This window comes from Sceloporus undulatus, chromosome 6, assembly GCF_019175285.1.
Source record: "Sceloporus undulatus isolate JIND9_A2432 ecotype Alabama chromosome 6, SceUnd_v1.1, whole genome shotgun sequence".
NCBI lineage: Eukaryota > Metazoa > Chordata > Lepidosauria > Squamata > Phrynosomatidae > Sceloporus > Sceloporus undulatus.
The window spans coordinates 97,946,024-97,968,617 of record NC_056527.1 but is presented as its reverse complement, the minus strand read 5'-3'; the positions used below and the strand labels follow the sequence as shown (position 1 = coordinate 97,968,617).

The following is a 22,594-nucleotide window of genomic DNA, read 5'->3' as shown; positions in this document are numbered from 1 at the left end:
TTAAAAATTCATGTGAACAGCAAAGATTCAACTCACATTCTAGCAGGATTATTTTAACCATCTGAATAACCCCTTGGAGTGTGCATCAGCACCATTACCACCCTGTGTTGTTACTAAAAACGAGGAAGGGAGAGGGAGATAAAATTGTGGCAATACCTTTAAAACTAAAGGGTTTTTATTTTAGCATGAGCTTTCATGGATATAAACATGCTTTCTCAGATGCAGTACCAAGTGATATTAATATCTCAGGTAAAAAGTATATATATATACACAGAGAGAGTTGTGGGAATTGGATAGAATGTAATAGGATTCAGACTACATGATAAAGAAAACATTTTAAAGTTGATAACTTGGCTAGTATCAAGAGCAAAGGCTTGGAGGGTGCATCAGCATCATTACTAAAAGCAGTTAAAGGACAGTATGCATCATATGTGACGAAAATGAACAGATCCCTGCTTGTAGGCTCACAGTCATAAAAAGGAAACTAAAGAAACAAAGAAATAAAAATTCCCCATGAGCCAAGAGAAGAGTGCCTTAGAGAGAGAGAGAGCCAACTTTGTAACTGCTGAATGGGAAGCAAAAAGCGGGTCGTACTAAAACAAAGGACAGTACTTGCCCATAGGGAAAGCATACTTGCCCATAGAGAAAGCATACTTGCCCATAGAGATTCATTGGAGATTGCTTGCCCATAGGAAACAATGGAGATTGCTTGCCCATAGAGAATCATTGAAGATTGCTAGCCCATAGGAAACAATGGAGATTGCTTGCCCATAGACATTCATTGGAGATTGCTTGCCCATAGAGAATCATTGGAGATTGCTTGGCCATAGGAAACAATGGAGATTGCTTGCCCATATAGAATCATTGGAGATTGCTTGCCCATAGGAAATAATGGAGATTGCTTGCCCATACTGAATCATTGGAGATTGCTTGCCCATAGGAAACAATGGAGATTGCTTGCCCATAGGAAATAATGGAGATTGCTTGCCCATAGAGAATCATTAGAGATTGCTTGCCCATAGAGAATCCACCTTCAACACTTTGCTTAAACCTCCCTCTCCTCCTGTCTCTTCATCTTTCTCTCCTAATGACTTTGCTAATTATTTCATCTCTAAGATTACCACTATTCGCTCTGAGATAGTCCCTCCTGATTCTTCTTCTGCTCTTAATCTTCTATCGCCTTCGCCTAACAAATTTTCTGTCTTTCCTCCTGCCTCTTTGGATGAACTCTCTACACTTCTGAACTCTTCCAAACCTGCTACCTGTCCTCTTGATCCAATTCCTACTCGTCTTCTAATCTCTATAGCTCCCTCCTTTCTGCCCTCGCTCCTCCATATCTTCAATCTCTCTCTCTCTACAGGCTCCTTCCCGTCGGACTTCAAACATGCTCTCATTTCCCCAATTCTGAAAAAACCTTCTCTTGACCCCTCCTCTCTGTCTAGCTATCGTCCGATTTCTCTTCTCCCCTTTCTTTCTAAGGTTTTGGAACGGGTTGTCTATTCGCGCTGTCTTGAGTTTCTTGAAGCCAATTCCATCCTTGATCCCTTTCAGTCTGGCTTCCGCCCAAGGCATTCTACAGAGACAGCTCTCACTAAGATCTCGAATGACCTTTTACAGGCCAAGGCTAATGGCCTTTACTCTGTTCTCATTCTTCTCGATCTGTCTGCAGCCTTTGACACTGTTGATCACTGTCTTCTAGTTGACATACTCTCTGACCTTGGGTTCTCAGACTCTGTTCTCGACTGGTTTAGATCTTACTTGTCTGGCAGATCTTTTGCAGTAGTTGCAGGGGGTCAGACTTCTTCTCCTGTTCCCTTATCTGTTGGAGTTCCCCAGGGCTCTGTTCTGGGTCCCCTTCTGTTTTCTCTCTACACACTGTCCTTAGGAAAACTCATTAGCTCTTTTGGCTTTTCCTACCATCTGTATGCCGATGACACCCAGCTGTATCTTTCTGCCCCTGACCTTTCTCCAAGGCTTGAACAGCAAGTCTCGTCCTGCCTCACAGCTGTCTCGCAGTGGATGCGCCATCGGCGTTTGAAGCTCAACATGTCCAAGACGGAGCTTCTTGTCTTTCCTCCTAAGCCCAACCTTCAACACTCCTTTTCTGTCTCTGTGGACAACATTTCCATTCAACCAGTCCAGCAAGCCCGCAGTCTTGGCTTTATCTTTGACTCTTCTCTGTCGTGTATCCCTCAGATCCAGACCACAGCCAAGGCTTGTAGATTCTTTTTGTACAATATTGCCAAAATCCGACCATATCTCTCCGCCTCCACTGCCAAGATCCTGGTCCATGCCCTAGTGATCTCACAACTTGATTACTGTAATGTCCTCCTGGCTGGGCTTCCTCTTTCTCACCTCCGTCCTTTAATCTCTGTCCAGCATTCAGCTGCACGCATTATCACTTCCACCCACCGCTCTGACCACATCTCTCCTGTGTTGGCATCCCTTCACTGGCTCCCTCTCCCTTTCCGCATTCAGTATAAGCTCCTGCTGTCGACATTCAAAGCCCTCCATGGACTGGCCCCTCCTTACTTATCCGACCTTCTCTCTCCTCACCTTCCCACCAGGGCCCTCCGTTCTGGTAGTCAAGGTCTGCTGTCCCAGCCCAGGATTTCCTCTGCCCCATCCCGGATTCGCCCCTTTTCACTTGCTGCCCCTCACTCCTGGAACCTTCTTCCTCCACAAGCAAGAGCCATCACTTCTTTAACCAGCTTCAAAACGGAGTTGAAAACCATCCTATTCAGAGAAGCCTTCCCAGGCATCGCATAATTGTCGCTTACTATCTGATGTTCTGTTGTTGGCTGTTTATCGATCCATTTCCTGTATTGCTATGTACTGTATATGTATTATCCTACTTGTGAGTATGTATTTTCCCTGGATAATGATTAACCTTCCATTATGAAGCCAAGCCCTCCCTCCAGTCCATCTGCCTTGGTCCAGGCCTCGGAGGTTGAGAGGAACTGCTGGACCTCTTACCCTTTCCCGTCACCACCCCCTTCTCCTTCTGTGTCTTGTCTTTCTAGATTGTAAGCCTGAGGGCAGGGAACCGTCTAACTAAAAAGATTGCATGTACAGCGCTGTGTAAATTTACAGCGCTTCATAAATAAAGGTTAATAATAATAATAATAATAATAATAATAATAATAATAATAATAATAATAATAATGATTCTCTATGGGCAAGCAATCTCCATTATTTCCTATGGGCAAGCAATCTCCAATGAATGTCTATGGGCAAGTATGCTTTCCCTATGGTCAAGTACTGTCCTTTGTTTTAGTACGTCCCACAAAAAGCAACACAAAACAAAGTTTGCCTTAGAACTGCCACAAGGTGTAAATGATTTGAAGGCACACAACAACCAACAGCAAGGTCCTTTGTTTACCAGTATCCTTTGTTTGCCAGTTGTCCAGTTTAAGTCCAGTTTAGAGATAAAGAATCATAACATGTGAGAGCCTTAATTGGTGAAAACAGTTAGTACCAGGAAAGCATAGTGAGCAGGTGGGCAGGGCACCTTGTTGCAATCTTCCTTATTAATGATGAGGCATACGGTATTTCTATTTATATTACAGTACCTATTTCCAGATTAACAACAATTAGAATATGAGCTGGCGGACTAGCATGGTGTCAATTTGGTGTAATTTGGTACATTTCCTTTGTTTTTGAGCAACATTTTTGGGCAACCCACATAAGGGGCCAAGAGGGGACAAAATCATGGGGCAGGGAACAATGGAAGAGAATTAATGCTAAGTAAGTTGTCTACCACTTGGTGAAAAAAAGAACCATGAAAAACAGACACAGCACTGAAGCTAATAGAGGAGAATATATGGAGATTAAAATATTTAACATTAATGACAGCTTTAAAAATGTACTTTTTACTTTTTCAATCATATTTCCAAGAATCCCTTAGCCACTACAATTGCCGTGTTGGCTGGAATATTCTGGGAGCTGTAGTCCAAAAAATGAACTTTTCCCTAGCTCTGCTTAATACAGGGGAACCATATGTCTATGTGTCTGCCTTTTCCGTGCCCACCTTTGAGTGTTAATATTGACAGCTAAGAAAGGGATAATAAGGTGTTAGAGAAGGCTGGGGCCCTAAATATGGTCTAACGTAGCATCACCTCTAATCCAGGGCTCAGCATGGCCCTTGAGATCTTACTCCCAGCCTGCACCACTCATGAGCAACCCACCCACCTACAGAGATGACCTGACTCAAGCACCACTTTCTTTCTAGAGAGCAAAAGAGTTCTTGCTGTCAGTCCTTTGTACCATCCTGAAGGTGCCCTGCCTTGCCCACCCCCACCCACTCTCTGCCCCAGGCAATCTGCCTGCCCCTATGTCACCACCATTCCAACTATTTTTAGCTCTCCCTTCCTCTGATCAGAGTACTGCTGGGATTGCTTTTAGGCATGGGGATGGGGGTGGTGCTGGGATGTTGGCAAGGGGGCCAGGAGTCTGTACCGTCCTGGGGCAACATGATACCTCTAGGTCTGGGGAAACTGTTTACAGCAGAAATCTTGGACGCTGGCACTGGAAGGCAGGGGTGTTCTCAGAAAGGGGACATAGAGAAGGGCAATTGGTGTTGGTAAGGGGTGGGGGCTAGTTTGTGGGGTCTACTCCCTTTGGAAACATCAAAGCAAACTTGTATTCAGTAAAGCAAGGGGGACAGAATAAGGGCGATGGCACTTGGGTGTCAAAAGCGAAGACCGCTTTAGCAAAACACATTATTGCTAAGAATGAAAAGAGATGGTGTGAAGTAGAGAAAGGATAAGGAGCAGAGGAGGAGGAGAGAGAGGCAGGCTAGGTCAGCTATGATTGAAGTAGGGAGTGAATTAGTGAAAGGAAAGAAAGTGGAGCTAGTAGGGTAGCAGGGCAGGAAAAGAAAGAAGATATCAAATGAGATACAGAAGCAGCCTAAGCGAACTGATATTGGAAAGTGTCTACAGCACAGAATAGCTTCCAGGAGGATTCAAGGACAAACCTTCTCTTCAGGGAGACAAGGCCTCAGCGTTCTGGTGAAGTCCGAATCATGGACCCATACCTTGTCCCAGGATCCCTTTAGCTGCCAGTCCTGCCATGGAGAAGCTACTGCCTTTGCCAGCAGGGGATGACGAGCCCGTTGTGCCTTGTGAGGGGCGTCCTCATAAAGACTGCTGTGAACGGGTTGTGATCAATGTTTCAGGCCTACGTTTTGAGACTCAAGTGAAGACCTTGCGCCAGTTCCCTAACACACTTTTGGGTGACCCGCGGCGACGGCAGCACTACTATGACCCCCTGCGCAATGAGTACTTCTTTGACCGCAACCGGCCCTGCTTTGACTCGATCTTGTATTATTACCAGTCTGGAGGGCGGCTCCGGCGGCCAGCCAATATTCCCATTGATGTTTTCCTGGAGGAACTCAAGTTTTATCAACTGGGGGATGATGCTCTCACCAAGTTCCGTGATGATGAAGGCTTCATTAAGGAAGAAGAGCAGCCCATGCCAGACAGGGCATTCCTCAAGCAAGTATGGCTGCTTTTTGAACATCCAGAAACTTCCCAGGCAGCCCGTATCATTGCCATCATCTCTGTGATGGTCATCCTTATCTCCATTGTGATCTTCTGCCTGGAGACCTTGCCTGAATTTCGGGATGACAGAGACATATCATTGCCAGTAAGTCATGAGACCCATATTGATCCTTTTTCCCTTTGCCTTCTCTTCATTTTCTTAGCACTGCTACCATAAAACAGTTTGGGTAGTTCAAAATGTATTCTGTTTGTTCTGCCTCAAAATGATCATATCAGATTAAAACTCACTCAAAAGCTTCAAAATGTACCAGCATTGTAATACTGATCCAAACACATCGCTGCCTTCACCACAGAAATGCAAGTTTTATTATCAGCATTTCACTGCTGAGGCATGGCATTCATCATCTGTTACAGTCACCAACAAAAGCAGAGTTTCTCCTCTGAAATTCACTATTGGGGGTTGGGGTTGTCAAAGGATGCCAGATTTTGAATTTGATGTATGCTGACTGTCAAGGGTACATTTCAAATTTAATTTTATAAAATGCTTATTTTGTTTCCCTATCATCTCATTGTCTCCACCTGGAAAGATGAGGCCCAGGTTATCTTATTGCTAAAGAATGGGCAGGTCCCTAGCTGAATATGGTCATTAAGGCTCCACATTGGCATCAATATCTTATCATATTAATTTTCAATACAGGTTGAATTGCAGATGTCCTTTTGAAAGTTCTCTTGCTCAGACTGCTTTGCACATAAGCTCTAGTGGATATTAGGGACAATACAGGTAATACAGGTCATTTCACTGTTTTGAGTGCTGGAATAAACAATTGCCTGTTCAAATTCACTACTGATGAGTCAAATTAGTACAAGTTTTAGAAACAACCTGAGCATTCTTGTTCTCATCCTTTTCAAACCCTAGGGCAGGCTTCCTAAACAACAACAACAACACTCTCCTAGATCCACATATGTTGGATTGCAGTGTCCATCATCTCAACCATTATGCTAGTTGGGAATTGTGGTCCAGAACATAGAAAAGTTGTAGTCAAACACATCTGGAGGACATCAGGTCAGGCACAGCTGCCTTAGGAAATCTATTCCATGTTAGGATGGTTGAATCATTGTTAGATGAAACTTTCAGAAAGTAAATATGGCCTGTGAGGCTACAGTACTGTGGAATACGGAAATATGCCCCATCAGCAAATGCTATCCCACAGTCCTGTATGCTGTGCTTTCATATCCTTAGCATTTGTCTAATTAACAAATTGTAAGCCGCTCTGATAGCCTTGGCTGAAGAGTGGGATATAATAATAATAATAATAATAATAATAATAATAATAATTATTATTATTATTATTATTATTATTATTATTATTATTATTATTTAGAAATCTATACCACTGAGCCATGGAAGTTAAAGTAATGTCAAACTGAATTATTTCTGCAGTGCAGATACAGTGCCAGTCTACACCCTCAAGCTGCACATTTCTTCAGTAGCCACAAACTGTGATGCCATTTCCATTGGCACATCATCTATGTGATATACCCAAATCTTGAGTCACTGGGGTCCCATTCAGTTCCCTGATATTGTGGCAGGGAGAAGATTAAGCATGATACTTCTTCATGTAACCTGCAAGCTCCCCAAGCTGCCTGTGGTTTATTAAAATTGGTTGCCTGGGTCTTTGGTTCTTTAGTGCTTCCAGACAAGCTTTTGTTATTTAATCACTTTGCTTTGTTCGTGGAATTTTACAATCATCTCCAATTTGCAGGCCTAGCTATATTTTCCAACTTTTCTTCCATTTTTAAAAAATTATTTATTTATTTATTTATTGGCAAGGGAGTAGTAAAAAAGCAACAGAAGAGAAGGACTAGCTTATTCCTTTAGCTTTATTAATTAAATTTCTACCTCACCTTTCTTCCTCCCCAAAAGGCACAAGGCAGCTAACAGTAAAATCTTAGGGCGTTATGCACATCACACTGCCTACCAACAGAATTCCATAGAATTCAAATCAAAAACATATACAAAGGTAGCAGTTAGAGCCTGCCCCCTCTATTTGGAAATATCCTGTGTTACATATCTTCAGAGTGTGGAAAAGCCACTTTTGGGGGGCACAACTTCCCTAGTTCCCCAATCACCATGGCCACTTCTGCATGCCATAATTAAAAAAAGATAATACATCTAGACTTTATGTAAAGGTAGTGGCTCTTGTTGGCCCTGACTGCCCTGACATATTCCTATTACCCTCCATGTTACCTTCCCAGAGGGAGGGTTCTTCTAAATGCCATAGGGAGCCTCCACAGGTAGAACAGATATCCCACCACTATCACAAGCATGGTTGGTAAGGACACAAGAGAACACCTTTTCTGTGGCTGCCCCTAGACTGTGGCACTCCCTTCCCAGGGAGACCAGAATGGCCCTTTCCTTGTTGTCCTTCCACCAGCAAGCTAAGACATTCCTGTTCAGACAGGCATTTAAAACAGAACATTTGTAAAGAATGGGCTGGGGTGTTGCATTGTTTTAAAGAGTTTTAAACATTTTTACCTTCTTAAACTGTATTTTATTCTTTTAACATGTAATTTGTTTTACTATTGTAATAATTTAATTCTATTTTAATGTACCATGCTTTTAATTGTACTTTTTTTTTAATATTGTAAGCTACCACGAGACCCAGTTTTGGGGAAAGGGAGGAATATATATATATCTAATAATAATAATAATAATAATAATAATAATAATAATAATAATAGGCACCGCTGCATTACAGATGTTTCTCTCCTCCATGTGGAGAAGAATGAAGTTGAGTGGCAGGAATGCATTACAGTGGCATCACTGGGTTGTTATCACCTGGTGCAATAACTCATACCACACCATACAGAATCCTTAGGAATGCTTTTTGTACTAATGTTAGTCATAAATTTTAATTCCCATATACAACCAAATGTAATGGTAATACAGTCAGCCCTCCATATCCATTTAATCTATGGTTTCAAGCATCCACAGCCTGAAAATATTTCAAAAATATATAAATATAAAAAAACAAACCTTGATTTTGCCATTTTATATAAGGGACACCATTTTGCCATTTTATATAAGGGACACCACTGTATTCAATGGGACTTGAGCATCCATGGATTTTGGTATCTATCTATGGGACATCCTGGAACCAAAACCCACCAGATACCAAGGGCCCACTGTAGTTGTGACATAAACAACTAGCAAAATAAAAACCGTACTTCTAAATTATAGTATCATGCACACAGCCTAAATGTATTTACAAGTACATAGTTTAAGGTGCTTAAAATGAAAATCTGGTAAGATGTGATATTTTTAAAGGAAATGTAAAAACAATAAAAACATGAAAATTAAAAAAAAATGTAAAATTGATTTTAAAAAACTGGTGCCTCTCCTTTTTCCTCCCACTGAGTCTTGCCTCACTCAGCCCATTTGTTCAGCATTTTAAAGGGACATAATTGAATTTAACATCCTGTTCCTGCCCAAATGAAGATGTTTGGGGAGCAGTGGTGTCACCCCCACTTTAGGGTGTCATCTGGAGTGGTCCATACCTCCTGAACCCTTGTAATGACACCCATGATGTGCTAAAGGATATAGGACCAATATGTATGGCCCTGCTTTGCCCATTGCAGGGCCAACCTAAGATATTTTGCAAGCAGAAATAAAAAAGCAAGAAGCAAAAAACAACACTCCCTCCTTTTCTCTGTATAAAACCCAAACAGATTTGAATCTTTCTTCAGCACTTAGCAATGGTACGTCATCCTCCATTGATTGTATTGTACTAAAGGCAGAAGGCAGGGGAGGAGGCTCCAAAATAGTATATAATGGTACGTACATAATTCTCTCATTGACTTACATTTTGTGCTGCCTCCTAGCATTTGCCACCTGAGGCAACTGCCACATGCTGCCTAATCGTAGAGACAGCACTACCCCTCACATGACTTTTACCACCTGGACCCTTTAATCTGATCTAAATCTGAGTGTTTTCCTTGGGGACTTATATTAAACTTATATTTTAAATTTATTTTCAGGAGGAGGTAAATCTGGGGGCTGCACTCATGATTAATGTGAACTTAAGCTATATGGCACCATAGTGACAAAAGAAAGATGTTTCAATGCAGTGGCTGTTAAAATGAGATTTTAACTGGTGATTAAAGCCTTATTTCTGTCCTCCTCGTTTTCTTGTTGTCACGTTGCGCACAATCTGCTAAGGAACAGTGGATTCGTTTTTCAGTTGCTTCAAATGCTTCCAGTAAGTCCGGTCTTTGTAACATTTATATGGGTTCCTTCACACAAACAGACAGAAGGCAGCTTGTTTCAGAACATAACATTCTATTCAGTGATGAAAAATGATACTGTGCTGTATTTATTGTGTTTGGGAGATGTCAGCATCTGCTGCCCTTACCTCTAAAAGCACTGAAATTGTCTCAGATGGGATATGCTTGGATTCAGCAGGGTCAGATTTGAGCACTGGAGTGCAACTTTAGAGACCAGGGTTCAAATCCTGGTCCGGCCATGTAAACTCAGGTGACCTTAGGCAAGTCACTCTCTCTTAGCCTCAGAGGATGGCAATGACAAACCTTCTTTGAAGAAACTTGCCAAGATAACCCTGTTGACAGGTTTACCTTAGAGCTCCCATCACTTGGAAATGATTTGAAGGCACACAACAACAACAACAACAACAACAACTCAGTTATGCTGGTGGACATTACCTCAGATCTGAACTAAGGTTGAACTGTCAGTTCATCCAGTTTCCTGTATATGGAATAGGGAAACACAGTGTTCTGTCTTTTACCTCAAACAGCGAAATGTCTCTGGCTGGCCCTGGGAGGAAGAAATGAATTCATATCTCATTCGTTGCAGGAAAAATAGTGCCATACATTTCTATTACAAAAATGACAACAGTGAGATGTTGATTGGTTGGAGGGGATCAAGGGTTGAGAGAAGTATGTGTGTCCACTGATAAGAACGAACTATTGAAAATAAATTACCACTAAGTTGGATACTTTCTAACAAAATGCGAGGGAGGAGTTAAAAAATTGGTTGATTGGTTTAAGCTGGAATTTGACATTAGTTGATTTACAGAATTAAGATATTAATTATATTATCAATTAATGAAATGTGAAACTGCACAAGAGAGTCAAAAGAAATTTACATTTCCCAGTTGGTTCTTTACTCAAAGTCTAGTTTTAGATTTTTGAAACCTTTTAAGCACAAATTTTATTGCATGCCTCTGTGCCCAGGCCAGAGGCATCCCATACCTGATTGTGGCATCTCATACCTAATCCAGACTTCTCTGGCACTTTTTGAAAGAACAGGATTTTCTCATTCTTTGCAGAGTATGGGAAAATCTGGATTGGCTATGGGATGCCATGATCGGATATGGGATGCCTCTGGCTGAGGCACAGAGGCAAGAGTTAAAATCCATGCTTAAAAGTTTTCATCCCACATCTAGGTCGGGAAGGAAGAATGAGAAAGGGCAGTGCAACAAGATTCAAGGCACATGCTCAAAAGTAGTTCCAGTGAGATTGCAGACTTTTGGGGTTAGCAGTCTCCATAAGTGTTCCCTCACCGTCTTCCACTTGATTTCTAAACTCAGTATTCCATACTTCATATTCATATCCATATTTCTGAAAGCAGACCATTCTTTGTATCTATAAATTCTGGAGGCCTTCCAAAAATTGTAGAAACACTTAAAATCCATGTAGAGTTAAAAAAAAAAAAAAAAGGACAGGGGAATGAGGAATAAAATAATAGATGGCATTTTTCAGCTTCATTGTGGTAAGGTTTTTGGTGCAGACTTTTTACTTAAACATAAATGATATTTTAATGTAAAGGTTGTAGTTATTTTTTTTCCTCTTCTAACCAAATCTAATTCAATTACATTTTTAAAATGTATTAACAATTAACTAAACTCATTGACCCATTTCTGTGTGAAAGGGGCGTATGTGCAGTGTTCTCAAACCTAGTATTCTCCCAGTGACCCCATCTTTGTTAGCTGGAGGGCACCAAGAAAGTCTGGTGCCAGGAGCTCCTTTGCCAGCTGTATCCTATTTAACTTTTTCATGCATGCATTCTTCCTGAGAACTAACTGCTCAAACCTTCACAAATCCTAGTCCCCTCCAAGAAAGCCCAGCCACTCCTAATTGGCTTCCTAGCAAGATTTCTCTGGCGCCTGCTTTCCTGCTTGGTGACTGGCACTAACCTGGCGTTTAGCTGGGCCAGGGCATGAGCAGGTGGGCAGGATTAACACCTTCAGTGCTGTGTTTGCCATGGAGGGATCCTGAAAGCAGCAGGGACAGGGGCAAAGTGAAGAGGGGAGAATTGATGTAATGTCTCCGGCTTTCAGAGCCAGAAGAACCTGGCTTAAGAGGCCAAGAAGGGAATCCCTGTGAGGCACATTGCCATGGAGAACCCCCACTGCCCCTCCCCATCAAGTGCTACCCAAGGCTTCTGTGTCACGTGGAGCCCCCACCCTGCTGTCCCTATTTCAGTACAGGAATGCAGTCAAGCACCTTATGGACATCCATGGAAGCAGGTCATCTTTCCTGACTCTACACTCCGATTACATTTTGCAAAGCTAAGCTCTTTCCTTGGATTTTGGATAAACAAGCCATTTGCATAACAGGTTTTGGAACCCGGTTATGATATTTTTGAGGTCAGATTGGTGTTTTACATTCCTTCCTTATGCTCCCACTTACAACAAATCACTGAAGATGGCAGAAAAAGTCATGGATCCTAGAGTTACCAGGTCTCAAGGTGCTGGCTGAAGTCTTTCTGAGACACCAGGTGGTGAGACACATCTCAGTTGGACAAAAATCTAATTTTGTAGGTATGAAGTGCCTCTAATGCTTGGTTATCTATCTCCAACCATTCTTAATGTGTTGCATCTGTGTGTACATTATGCACCAAAAAGTTAGAACCAGAGAGAAAGCCAGAGGGTGCATGTTCCTGTGACCAATATAGTTTGAGCAAATCAGGGAGAGAAGGTCCAGAATTGTGACTCATGAGTTGTCTTGTTGCACAAAGCCTGGGGAGGGGGGATCTCTCCATGACCTGGTGTTGCACCTTTCATAAGCCCCAGCAGTATGTAGGGACTAGGAAAACTCTGCATGTGTCATTTGTGCTGTAGAGAAGGCTGTGTGGGAATGTAAACACTAGTGGTATTAATGGCCATTTAGTCTAGGGCAGCTTCCATGGACTCCGCAGAAGTTAGTCCTAGTGAATTCAGTAGGTGTGCTTGTTTGTGTTCATATGGGAATTCAGTCCCAAACATACCAAGGACCTTATAACAAGGGGGCAAAGTGTCCAAATCCTGTGGATAAATGGAGTTTAAATCCTGGAAATATCCTGCAAAAGTGGGATTGTTTTCAGACCCATCGGGCTAATTGAGCATTAACACGACATTAACCCATGCAAAAAGTGGGCAAAATTGCATCTCTTTTTACTTTCAGGATTGTCCCAAAAGTAAAAAGTGGTGCGATTTTGCGACTTTCTGCACAGGTTAATGTTGCGTTAATGCTCAATTAGCCCAACATCATCTGAAAGCAATCCCACTTTTTGCAGAATATTCCTGGATTTAAATCCCATTTATCCATGGGATTTGGGCACTTCCCTCCCATATGATAAAGTCCTAAATTCCATTGAATTAAGTGGGAGTGACCTCTGAACAGATGTCCATAGGATTGTACTTTTCAAAAAAATCTTCCTCCCTTGCTGTTTTAGTCAAGCATATCCTTGGCTCTTATAATCTTTTTCTTAGCTTACATCTTCCTCTGTTCCTAGGCCCTGTGAGAAGTTTTCCTTACTTCATTTCACTGTGTTGTTGCCATTTCTGTTTTGTGCTTTTAAGTTATTTCCAATTTATGGCGATGCTAAAGTGAACCTAGCATGGGATTTTCTTGGTAAGATTTGTTCAGAGGGGCTTTGCCTTTGCCTTCTCTGAGGCTGAGAGTGTGTGACTAGCCCAAAATCACCCAGTGGGTTTCCATGGCCAAATGGAGATTTGAAACCTGGTTTCTAGAGTCCTAGTCCAACCCCCAAGCAATTATGCCATGCTTCCCTGTGTCCTCTCCTCTATTTATCAGTTTCCTCCCTAATTCCACAGATCCCTGCTTTCTTTAGGGCAACAGTAGGCCACCAGGTGCTACCCAAATGTTCTGGACCACAACTGTTACAACATCTTACCATGGGCTCCCCTGCTTGGGTTGATGGGAGCTGGAGTCCAAAACATCTGGAGAATTCGGTGATGAGAACTCTTGCTTTCAAGCTCCATCTCCATCCCTCCTTTTTTCTGTTTCCTTTTCCTAACTAAATTGCTGTATGTTTTTCCCTGCTGAAATGTCTGAACCAGGACTATGGATCTCTCTGTCAATTGTCATATCTAATGGAAATGACAGCTATCTTGGATGTGGCATGTTCTTGTTCTGTCCCAGGGATGGGGAAGTGTGAGTTGTGGACTGCTTTGTATCCCTGAAGCCCTTTGAATGCCCCTAAAACTCTCATGATTTTTGGACAGCTGTTGTCTGAAAGCTGCACCACAAAATATGTGAAAATGCCCCCAAACCATCTCCCAGTGCACCAGCCAAAATTATGGCTAGAACTGATGCGATCCTATTTTTGGTTGGGGGTCAGCGGGCCAAAATTAGTCTCCCATGCAATTTCCCACCCCTGTTTTATGGGGTACAATGGAGCATATATTTTCACTTCCTCCCTCTTCTACTTTCTTTTTCTCTCTTTAATTGGATATTTCTTATGTTGGTTGCTATAACTGTATAAACACTGCTATAGTCTGCTTTTATTCATGGTTGTGTATAAATACACTAAAGGCACCAGATCTTGTCTGATCTTGGAAGCTAAACAGGGTCAGCCTTGGTTAATACTTGTCTGGAAGACCGTCAATGAATACCAGGTGCTGTGGGCTATATTTCAGAGGACAAAACCACCTTGTCTAAGAAAACCCTATGAAATTCTTCAAGTCTCCATGCAACTTGAAGGCATAAATATGTGTACCCCACTCAAAGAACCCTAATAATGAAAGAATGCTTTTAAAAATCCCAAAACCAAATCTTGTAAACAACTGTGGCAAAGCAATGCTTGAGGACACTTCTGAGCAAACATTGCTCTCTAGATGGTGTTGAACTGCAACTCCCAGTGTTCCACAACAGCTATGCTGTTTAGGGTCTCTAGAAGTTGCAGTTCAACCATATCTGGAGGGCCACATGTTGACCATTCCTTCTTCAGAGATTTCAGGATTTTGTGCACACACTAAACAAGCATGTTACTGCCAACTTTTTTCAGCTACATTAGAAATGGGGAAAAAGCTGTAGCACAGCTGCATTGTAAACGATCCCAAATGCCTTTCTACAAGCTGAATTGTGATGCAAGTTGAGTTGACACATTTTACAGATACTATAAAGCTGTTTGTGCACTGTGCAGCTATGCATGTCTATGCTGAAATAAGTCATTTATTTATTTATTTATTTATTTAACATCCCACTTTTCTCCTAGTGCAGGATCCAAGGGGGTATACAACATTTTAAAAGCACAATACAGTTTTAAAAAACCATTAATAAAAAAGTTAAAACACAGTTGTACTAAATTTCCCTTTTAAAACCACAAGTTAAAAAGAGTTAAAAACAGCATTAAAGGATGCATAAAAACGTAATAAAATAAAAACACTCCACTCCACACAAAAAGCTTTATCTGCCACAACATACTAAGATCCAAAAGATTCCTGACATAAAAAGATCTTTAATTTTAAACAGAAAGACAGAAAGGAAGGGGCCAACTAGATCTCCCAGGGAAGGGAGTTCCATAATTTCAGAGCAGCCACCAAGAAGGCTTTCTCTTGTGTCTTCACCAGATGACCCTGAGATTAGGTGGTGGGACCAAGAGAAAGCCTTTTTCTGTAGATCTTTGAGCACAAGGGAGATAGTTTTTCAAGTAGTCTGGATTCAAGCCACGTAGTCATATTGTGTTCAACGAAACTCATGTCTTATGTATTTATTACATTTACAGTGGACCCTTGTTATATGCTGTGGTTTGGTTACAAGATCCCCCGTGTATAACAAAATCCATGTATGCTCAAGTCCCATTAAATATAATGACATAGCAAAATGGTGTCCCTTATAAAAATGTAAAATCAAGGTTTGATATTTGAAATGTATACTTTTTTTGAACATTTTCAAACCGTGTATAAAAAATCCGTGTATAAGAAGGGCTGACTGCATTTCATGCCTTTCCTCTGTTTAGTTCAAAGTGGCATATATGGCTCTCTTATTTCCCATTTTGTACTTGCAGAAAATCAGTCACATAGACAAGGCACCTGAAACACCGCACTCATTTTCATGGCTAAGGGGGAGCTGAACCTGGTTCTTTCAAATCCCAGTTCAGGAGTCTCACTGAAACATTATACTGGCCTTTTCACAACTTGCATGTGTGGTTCAAGTTTCGTCCCATGCCTTGGTGGTTGATGGTTTTCATGTCAGTGGGGCTTGTTAGCCATCCTGAGTGCATCTGCACTGCAGAAGTAATGCAAGTTGACACTGTTTTAGCTGCCATGGTTCAATGCTATGGAATTCTGGGATTTGTAGTTCTATTAAGTCTTCTGTCAGAGAGGTCTGGTGCCATAACAACCTACCAGTCAATAGGATGGAACCATGGCTGTTAAAGTGATATCAAACCGGATTATTTGTGCAATGCAGATGCAGCATGCCTTATACTTCTGAGTCTTTCAAGAAGCTATCCAAGGTGCTGAACCCTGTCTACAAAAAGAGTTCAGCACCTTGGATGACCAAAGTTTGGATTAAAACCTCAAATGACATGAAAATGCCCTCTGGCGAATGTTAACTAGGGAACCAAAGTTGCAAGACAGAGTGACTCAATAGACCTCCACTTCTATTATTGGAAAGAAACTCTGAATTCCTTCCATGGAGAGAAGAGGAAAAAATGGGCTGAATGAAGTCAATTTTGTACATGACACTAAAAGTACACTTGAGCCTTTCGTGCTTTTCATTTCCATGTGGGCACGTTTTAATATGAGACAGAAGTTCAAAAACAGACATGTGTTCATGCACTTTATAGTTGATGTAAGTATGAACTGAATCCAAGGAGAACTTGGAAAACTTACTCCTTTTAAAAATAAAATAAAATTATAAAAGTACCAGTATCTGTCAGATAGCATCACTGAGGTTTCAGCTGAAAAAGTAACTTCCCCAGCCTTTGTACTCACCATACATACAGTAAATGCAAGAACCACTTTAAGTGGACAGACATAGTATTGAAAGATGCCCTTCATGTGTATCTGTGCACATCTGGTATTAGAACCATGCTGCCATTCATACAGAAAGGGGCCAGAGCCTCTTTGATAGAACATATGCTTTGCATATAGAAGGTCCTAGGATCAATTCTGGTGTCTGTAGCTTAAAGAATTTTGGCTGACAGACAATAGGGAAGGAAAAGACCATAAAATGGGGCTGTTTCAGGACATGTCTAACTGTATGCGATCTTAAAAGTGAACTTCTCAAAGTCTGCTAATTTTGTGTTTTGTGATGATGCTGCCTACTGAACCCACCTATAAGGAAACAGGTTGCCTAAAAGTGATGGCGCTCTAGGGAGAAAATCCATGGCAGTTCCAGGATCTATGAAAATCCATCTTAAACTTCAAGGTGGTGTTTCATGAATCCTGGAATTAAAGTCTTCCCTGATAATTTTAATAAAAATGTTCTATGATCCCTTTGGGGCCATAATAGAATTCATTCTGCTGTGGGGGTACAAGTGTGGAACAGCCTATATGTCGCTGCTGCTTTTCCCCACACTGTCCAGTTGACCCTGCATTATACAGGTCATTTACAAGATATTCCTTTCAGTGTCTTAAGTTCTGTCCTGCCCTGTCCTCTCAGAAACTGAGAAGATGACATCTCCATGTGGTCTGTCATCTTATTTTGGTCACAACCGCCTAGAAGGCCATCAACACCAAAGCCTAAGTACTTGGAACTTGGTTCTATATTCAGCAAAGCTGTTTTATGCAATGGCCTGATTTCAGCCTGCAGGGTTAAAATGAGCCATGATTATTGCTCTACCAATTTTTTCCCCCTCAGCTGTCTCAAGAGGAGTTTCCATACTCTGGGCCGGCTCTCCTTTTAGGTAGAATGAAGTGGCTGATTCCAATGGCTGATTTTGACTGTCACAAAGCAGTCACATTTAAAATAGAACTACTGTAGTTGTATTGTTTTATTGCCAGGAAAATGGTTGTAGAAGGTTCTATGGGGATTTCCTCTCTCGGGTACCAAAATAGCCTTGGATATTATTAATACTGACTTGTGTGCAGAGCATGGAAAAGTTACTTTCCTTGACTGCTTCCTTCGTAACTCCCAGACAGTGCTGGCTACATTGGGTCGGAAATTCTTTTTTTTTTTAATTATTAAAAAAAAGTTCATTACATATATACAATATACGAAAACAAAAATAATCCTAAGACAATAATAACATGCTTAATCTACTTTTGACTTCCTTGATCTTCCGTTCTAACCTTGGGTGTTTTCCAACTCCACCTTCGAGTAGAAATAACCATTGCTCCTATATATCTATTACCGCCTCTTCTTCTTAAACAGCAATTGACATTAAAATTTTTCCTCTATACCTGTATGTAAAGCTTCACCCATCTCACTGTAACATCTACTTTTTTTTTTCCTCAATAAAATATGCAGTCTGAGTTCCCATAGCTTTTGTTATATCTTACTCATCTTGATCGTATATGAATAAAAGAAAAGAAATTGCCTTATATCCATCCTCCTATCTCTTAAATTATGATTATCTCTACTTCTATATACAGTATACTATACAATCATTATGGGATACCTTTAAATTTACTCCGACCATCTTCTTTTACAATACGACACTAATAATTTCCACATTTCCTCATTTGAATTTTCTTCACTTCCCCCGTCCCTTAACCACATAGTTAGCGTATCCATTTCCATGGCCTCTAATGCCTTCAATAACCATTCATCTATATCTATGTCTCCCCTCTTTTTCCAATTCTTTGCCACAATAATCCTAGCTGTTGTTATTAAATATAACACTAGTTTTTTATATTTTCTTAGTACATTATCTTCAATCATGTTCAACAGTATTATTTCTGGTTCTAATCTTATATAAATTTGGTATATCTCTTTGATTATTTCCTGTACCTTTTCCCAAAACTTCTTCACTACAGGGCATGTCCACCACATATGATAATAAGAACATCGAAAATTCTAGTAGACTACTGCCCCAAACCATTTCCAAATTCTGGAAATAGTTGTGGAGATGACAGCAGAATTGAGGGTACCATTTAAATAGCAGCAAATAAAAATAAAGTTAATGTTTTATGTTTTCATATATTTTTAAAACTATGGGAGGAATACAGATTTTTTTTACCATTTGCATTCTTCACCCAAAGGGTGTGTGCAAATGTTTGAAATAAACTACTGATGGCAACATTTACTAAGCACAGCAGCTCAGGATGTAGGGATATTTGGACTAGCTGCTAGTGGACTCTAGTCCTCCAAATCTTGTGCCTCTTTGTTGTATTCTCTGTGTGTAACGTGGAAGTTCTGTCTGTTTTTTACACGTATGTTTACACTTTCTCAAGAGCTTTTCCTCAAATGGTATGTACAGAAATCACTGCCATAAGATGTAGCAATGACTTCTAATTTGGAAAGGGAATTAAACATACTCATGAAAGACAAGGCTATCAAGAGGGCAGGTTGGTCCTTCAGTAACTGAGACAGTGCGGTTAGAAAATCTGAGTGTGTGGCTTCCCAGACGCACTGGGTTGGCCAACATGAAAAGATAACTTTGGACTAGATATGGTCTAGCAAGGTTGTGATTAATGGATCTGATGCAATTTAGTCCTCTATGGAAACTCTGTAAAGTGGTCCCCCCACATTCACTGCATTTAGGGGTGGAGGACCCCCATGAAGGTGGAAAAACCACAAATAAAAAGAACATTATTCTTTTTACCTAAGAGAACACCTCTCTAGGACTCTCCAGGTCCTCCAATGCAACTCTGTGGTCAACATCTGCCAGAAGTTGATCATATAATCATGCTGGAGGACTTACAAATGCCTAGAGAAGTGTTTTCTCTAGAAACATCTAGGTTCTCTGATACAACTCTATAGTCAACTTTTAGCAGAATTGTGCTGGCAGACTTATCCTACAGAAAACATATTAATAAAAACCACAGATAATCAAATCCGCAAAAGTCAAAGCCACAAATGTGGATGACTGACTGTACATGAAGGAGAGTTATAACATTACTGGAATATATCAGCTATTGGTAGTGGACATATAGAAATTGCGACCTTCTCCAGAGTGGTATGGCCAATCCATTATGCAGAAACATGTATCTTTGCATTTTGGTTTGGAACATGGGAAATTGCCTTGTTTAGAGTCAGAGTCTGGTCCATCTAGTTCAGTAATACCAGTAATACTTGGTACCACCCAAATGTCTTGAACATTGCCTTCCATTATCCCTCTCCAATGTTAGTTAACTAGGATCCAAAACATCTGGAGGGTATCAAGTTATAGAAGGCTAATCCGTGCTGACCAGCAATTGGTCTCCAAGGGTTTCAAACCCAAGACTTTGCCAGTTCTACCTGGAGATGCCAGGGACTGAATTCAGGATCTTTGGTAGACGAAGCAGGTGCTCTGTCACTAAGTCATGGCCCTGAGCTACACTTAATATAGCTATGTGTGCCTCATGATTAATGAGGAGTGAAGGACAACTAAGGCTTCCCTGACTTTAGTCTGTCTCTAGGATCAGCATGTCTGCACAACCTCATAATGCTACTAGGATTTGATCCTCCACATGAGGACTTAGAAGGATTATTTATTTTATTTAAGCTTTATGCTTATGCCTTCAAGAGGTTCAGGGTCAATACTTATAAAACTGAACAACAAATCCATACAGCACATTATAACTCAAGTTAGAACCTATTGAAAACACATCTGTGTACATACACACAGCTCTACAAATGTTCTGAAGCACGCTTTCAGGCTTACTTTTGAAATGTAGCTTCAGTCCTGTTTCACCCAACCATAGAGTGAGAACAATATGGTCAAAATGCTAGTATGACAGTATTGATTTTCTGTGGAACCATGGAAGGTGACAGAAACTGGGACAACTCCAAGCTAGCACTAAGCCTGCCTGTCTCTATAGCCAGGGTCAGCTTTACCATTAGGCAGAGTAAGGCATCTACTTCAAATGGAAACTACTGGGGAAGTATTACAACCAGCTCAGCAGGCCCCAAACTTTTCTATTGCCTTCAGGTGTGCCAGTGTCACCACTAGGTTTGGCATCACCCAATGTAGTGAATCGTGATGTCACACACCATTGATCTCCTGCCATACCACACCATTCAGAATCTTTAGTAATGTTTTTTGTACTAATATTATTCATCAACTGCAATTCCCATATTTCCCTGAATGTAAGGACAATAATTGTGACATAAACAACTAGCAAAATTAAAATTATACATTTAAATTACAATATAATATGCACAGCCTAAATGTAGTTACATGTACATAGTTTCATGTGGTTTAAGTGAACATTTGGTAAAATGTGGTGGGTTTTTAAAGAAAAATGTAAAATATTTTTAACATTTTAGATTTAAAAAAAATTAACTTAAAAAACCCCTTGAAGTCTCTCCTTTCCCCTCCCACTGAGACTTGCCCCACTCACTTCATCTCTTCTGTTGAGCTCCATGGTGTTAAAGGGATGCAGGTGAATGCCACAGCCTGTTTCTGCCAAAAGGAAGGTGTTTAGGTAGCAGTGGTGTCACACACCCCTTAGAGTGTCACCTGGTGCAACTCCCCGCATCCCCCTAGTGATGCACATGATGTGCAGTGGAGGACACTGCCCCATCACCAATGTTGAAGGAAAATACAGCTGCCAACCTAGTTTGCTTCTATATACGCTCTATGCATCCGGCAGTAAAAAATGTCTTTGATCAGTTCTGTTCACACTATCAGCTGTAATCCAACACAGTGCCAGGGCAAAGAGGTATAAGAATTTTATATGGATGCAGGGAGCCAGATAGCAGGTGCAATTTCTCAGGATCAAACTGCATTCTGTGCTAGAGCATGTATCTTTAAGAGTGTGCTAAGCACTGGGCAGGCCCTCGTCGGCTATAAGAAATTTCAGCCAGTATCTGAGATACCGTGCAATAAAATGTTGCAGTGTGACGTGCTTGGGTTAAGTGTGCCAGCCAGCCACACTCTTTCAATATATTACATTTCTCTGTATTTGCTTTCCAATGATCAGGGAGTCCTCACTGACTTGTTTGTGAAAGTGGATTTCCCCAGTTAGGGTCTAGTTTTGTTCTAAAGATTTTTTTTTCTCTCACTCCTGCCAACCTTAAGATTCTGCCAAGCCTGGTCATACTTTTGGATAACACTATGTTGGCTATGCAAGTATCCATACTTCAGCCTGACTTTGGCCCCATACAGACAGGCCAAAATAAAGCTGCTTCAGGTCACTTTGAGGTATGCTGTTTAAATGATGCATGAGTCCTAAGAGTATGGAAGCCACGCCAAAGCCATGGCGTAGCTTTGGTGCGGCTTCCGGCCTCTTAGGACACATGCATCATTTAAACAGCATACCTCAAAGTGACCGGAAGCAGCTTTATTTAGGCCTGTCTGTATGGGGCCTTTGTTATTAGTGTTTACACCAGCATTATAGAAAATGGTAGGATGGAGTAAATTTGGCACTGGTCAATAGCTGGATGAGAGACTGTTTGACAGCTCAATGGATTTTGCTCTGAGTTCCTAGGAGCAGGAGTGGGGTACTGAGAGGAAGCCAGAGACTGCAGATAAGACACAGCATTTTTTTGGAAACAGTTTCCAAAATGCTCTCCACCCAACATCAGTGTTGTAATGATGCGAGGGCTGTCAGAGATGATGCTCCAGGACTTTTTCATTTGCAGGGACAATGGCATCATCTGCCACCCCCATTCTTTGACTTCCTAGTTCCTTCTGAGTTTAGCTGCAAGCTCTACTGTAATTGGAAGAAAAATAGTTTCCCCAGCAATTGTATTTA

General features: G+C 41.1%; 1 protein-coding gene across 1 annotated transcript in view; it reads left to right on the top strand.

Moving 5' to 3' along the window:
* Window positions 1-4,597: 4,597 nt before the first annotated feature.
* KCNA7 (potassium voltage-gated channel subfamily A member 7) overlaps window positions 4,598-22,594 on the top strand; it is a 30,663-nt gene continuing 12,666 nt past the window's right edge. Inside the window, exon 1 of the mRNA XM_042476487.1 lies at window positions 4,598-5,649. Within this exon, the coding sequence (XP_042332421.1) occupies window positions 5,074-5,649 (576 nt within the window). The 5' untranslated portion in view covers window positions 4,598-5,073. The remainder of the gene's footprint in view (window positions 5,650-22,594) is intronic.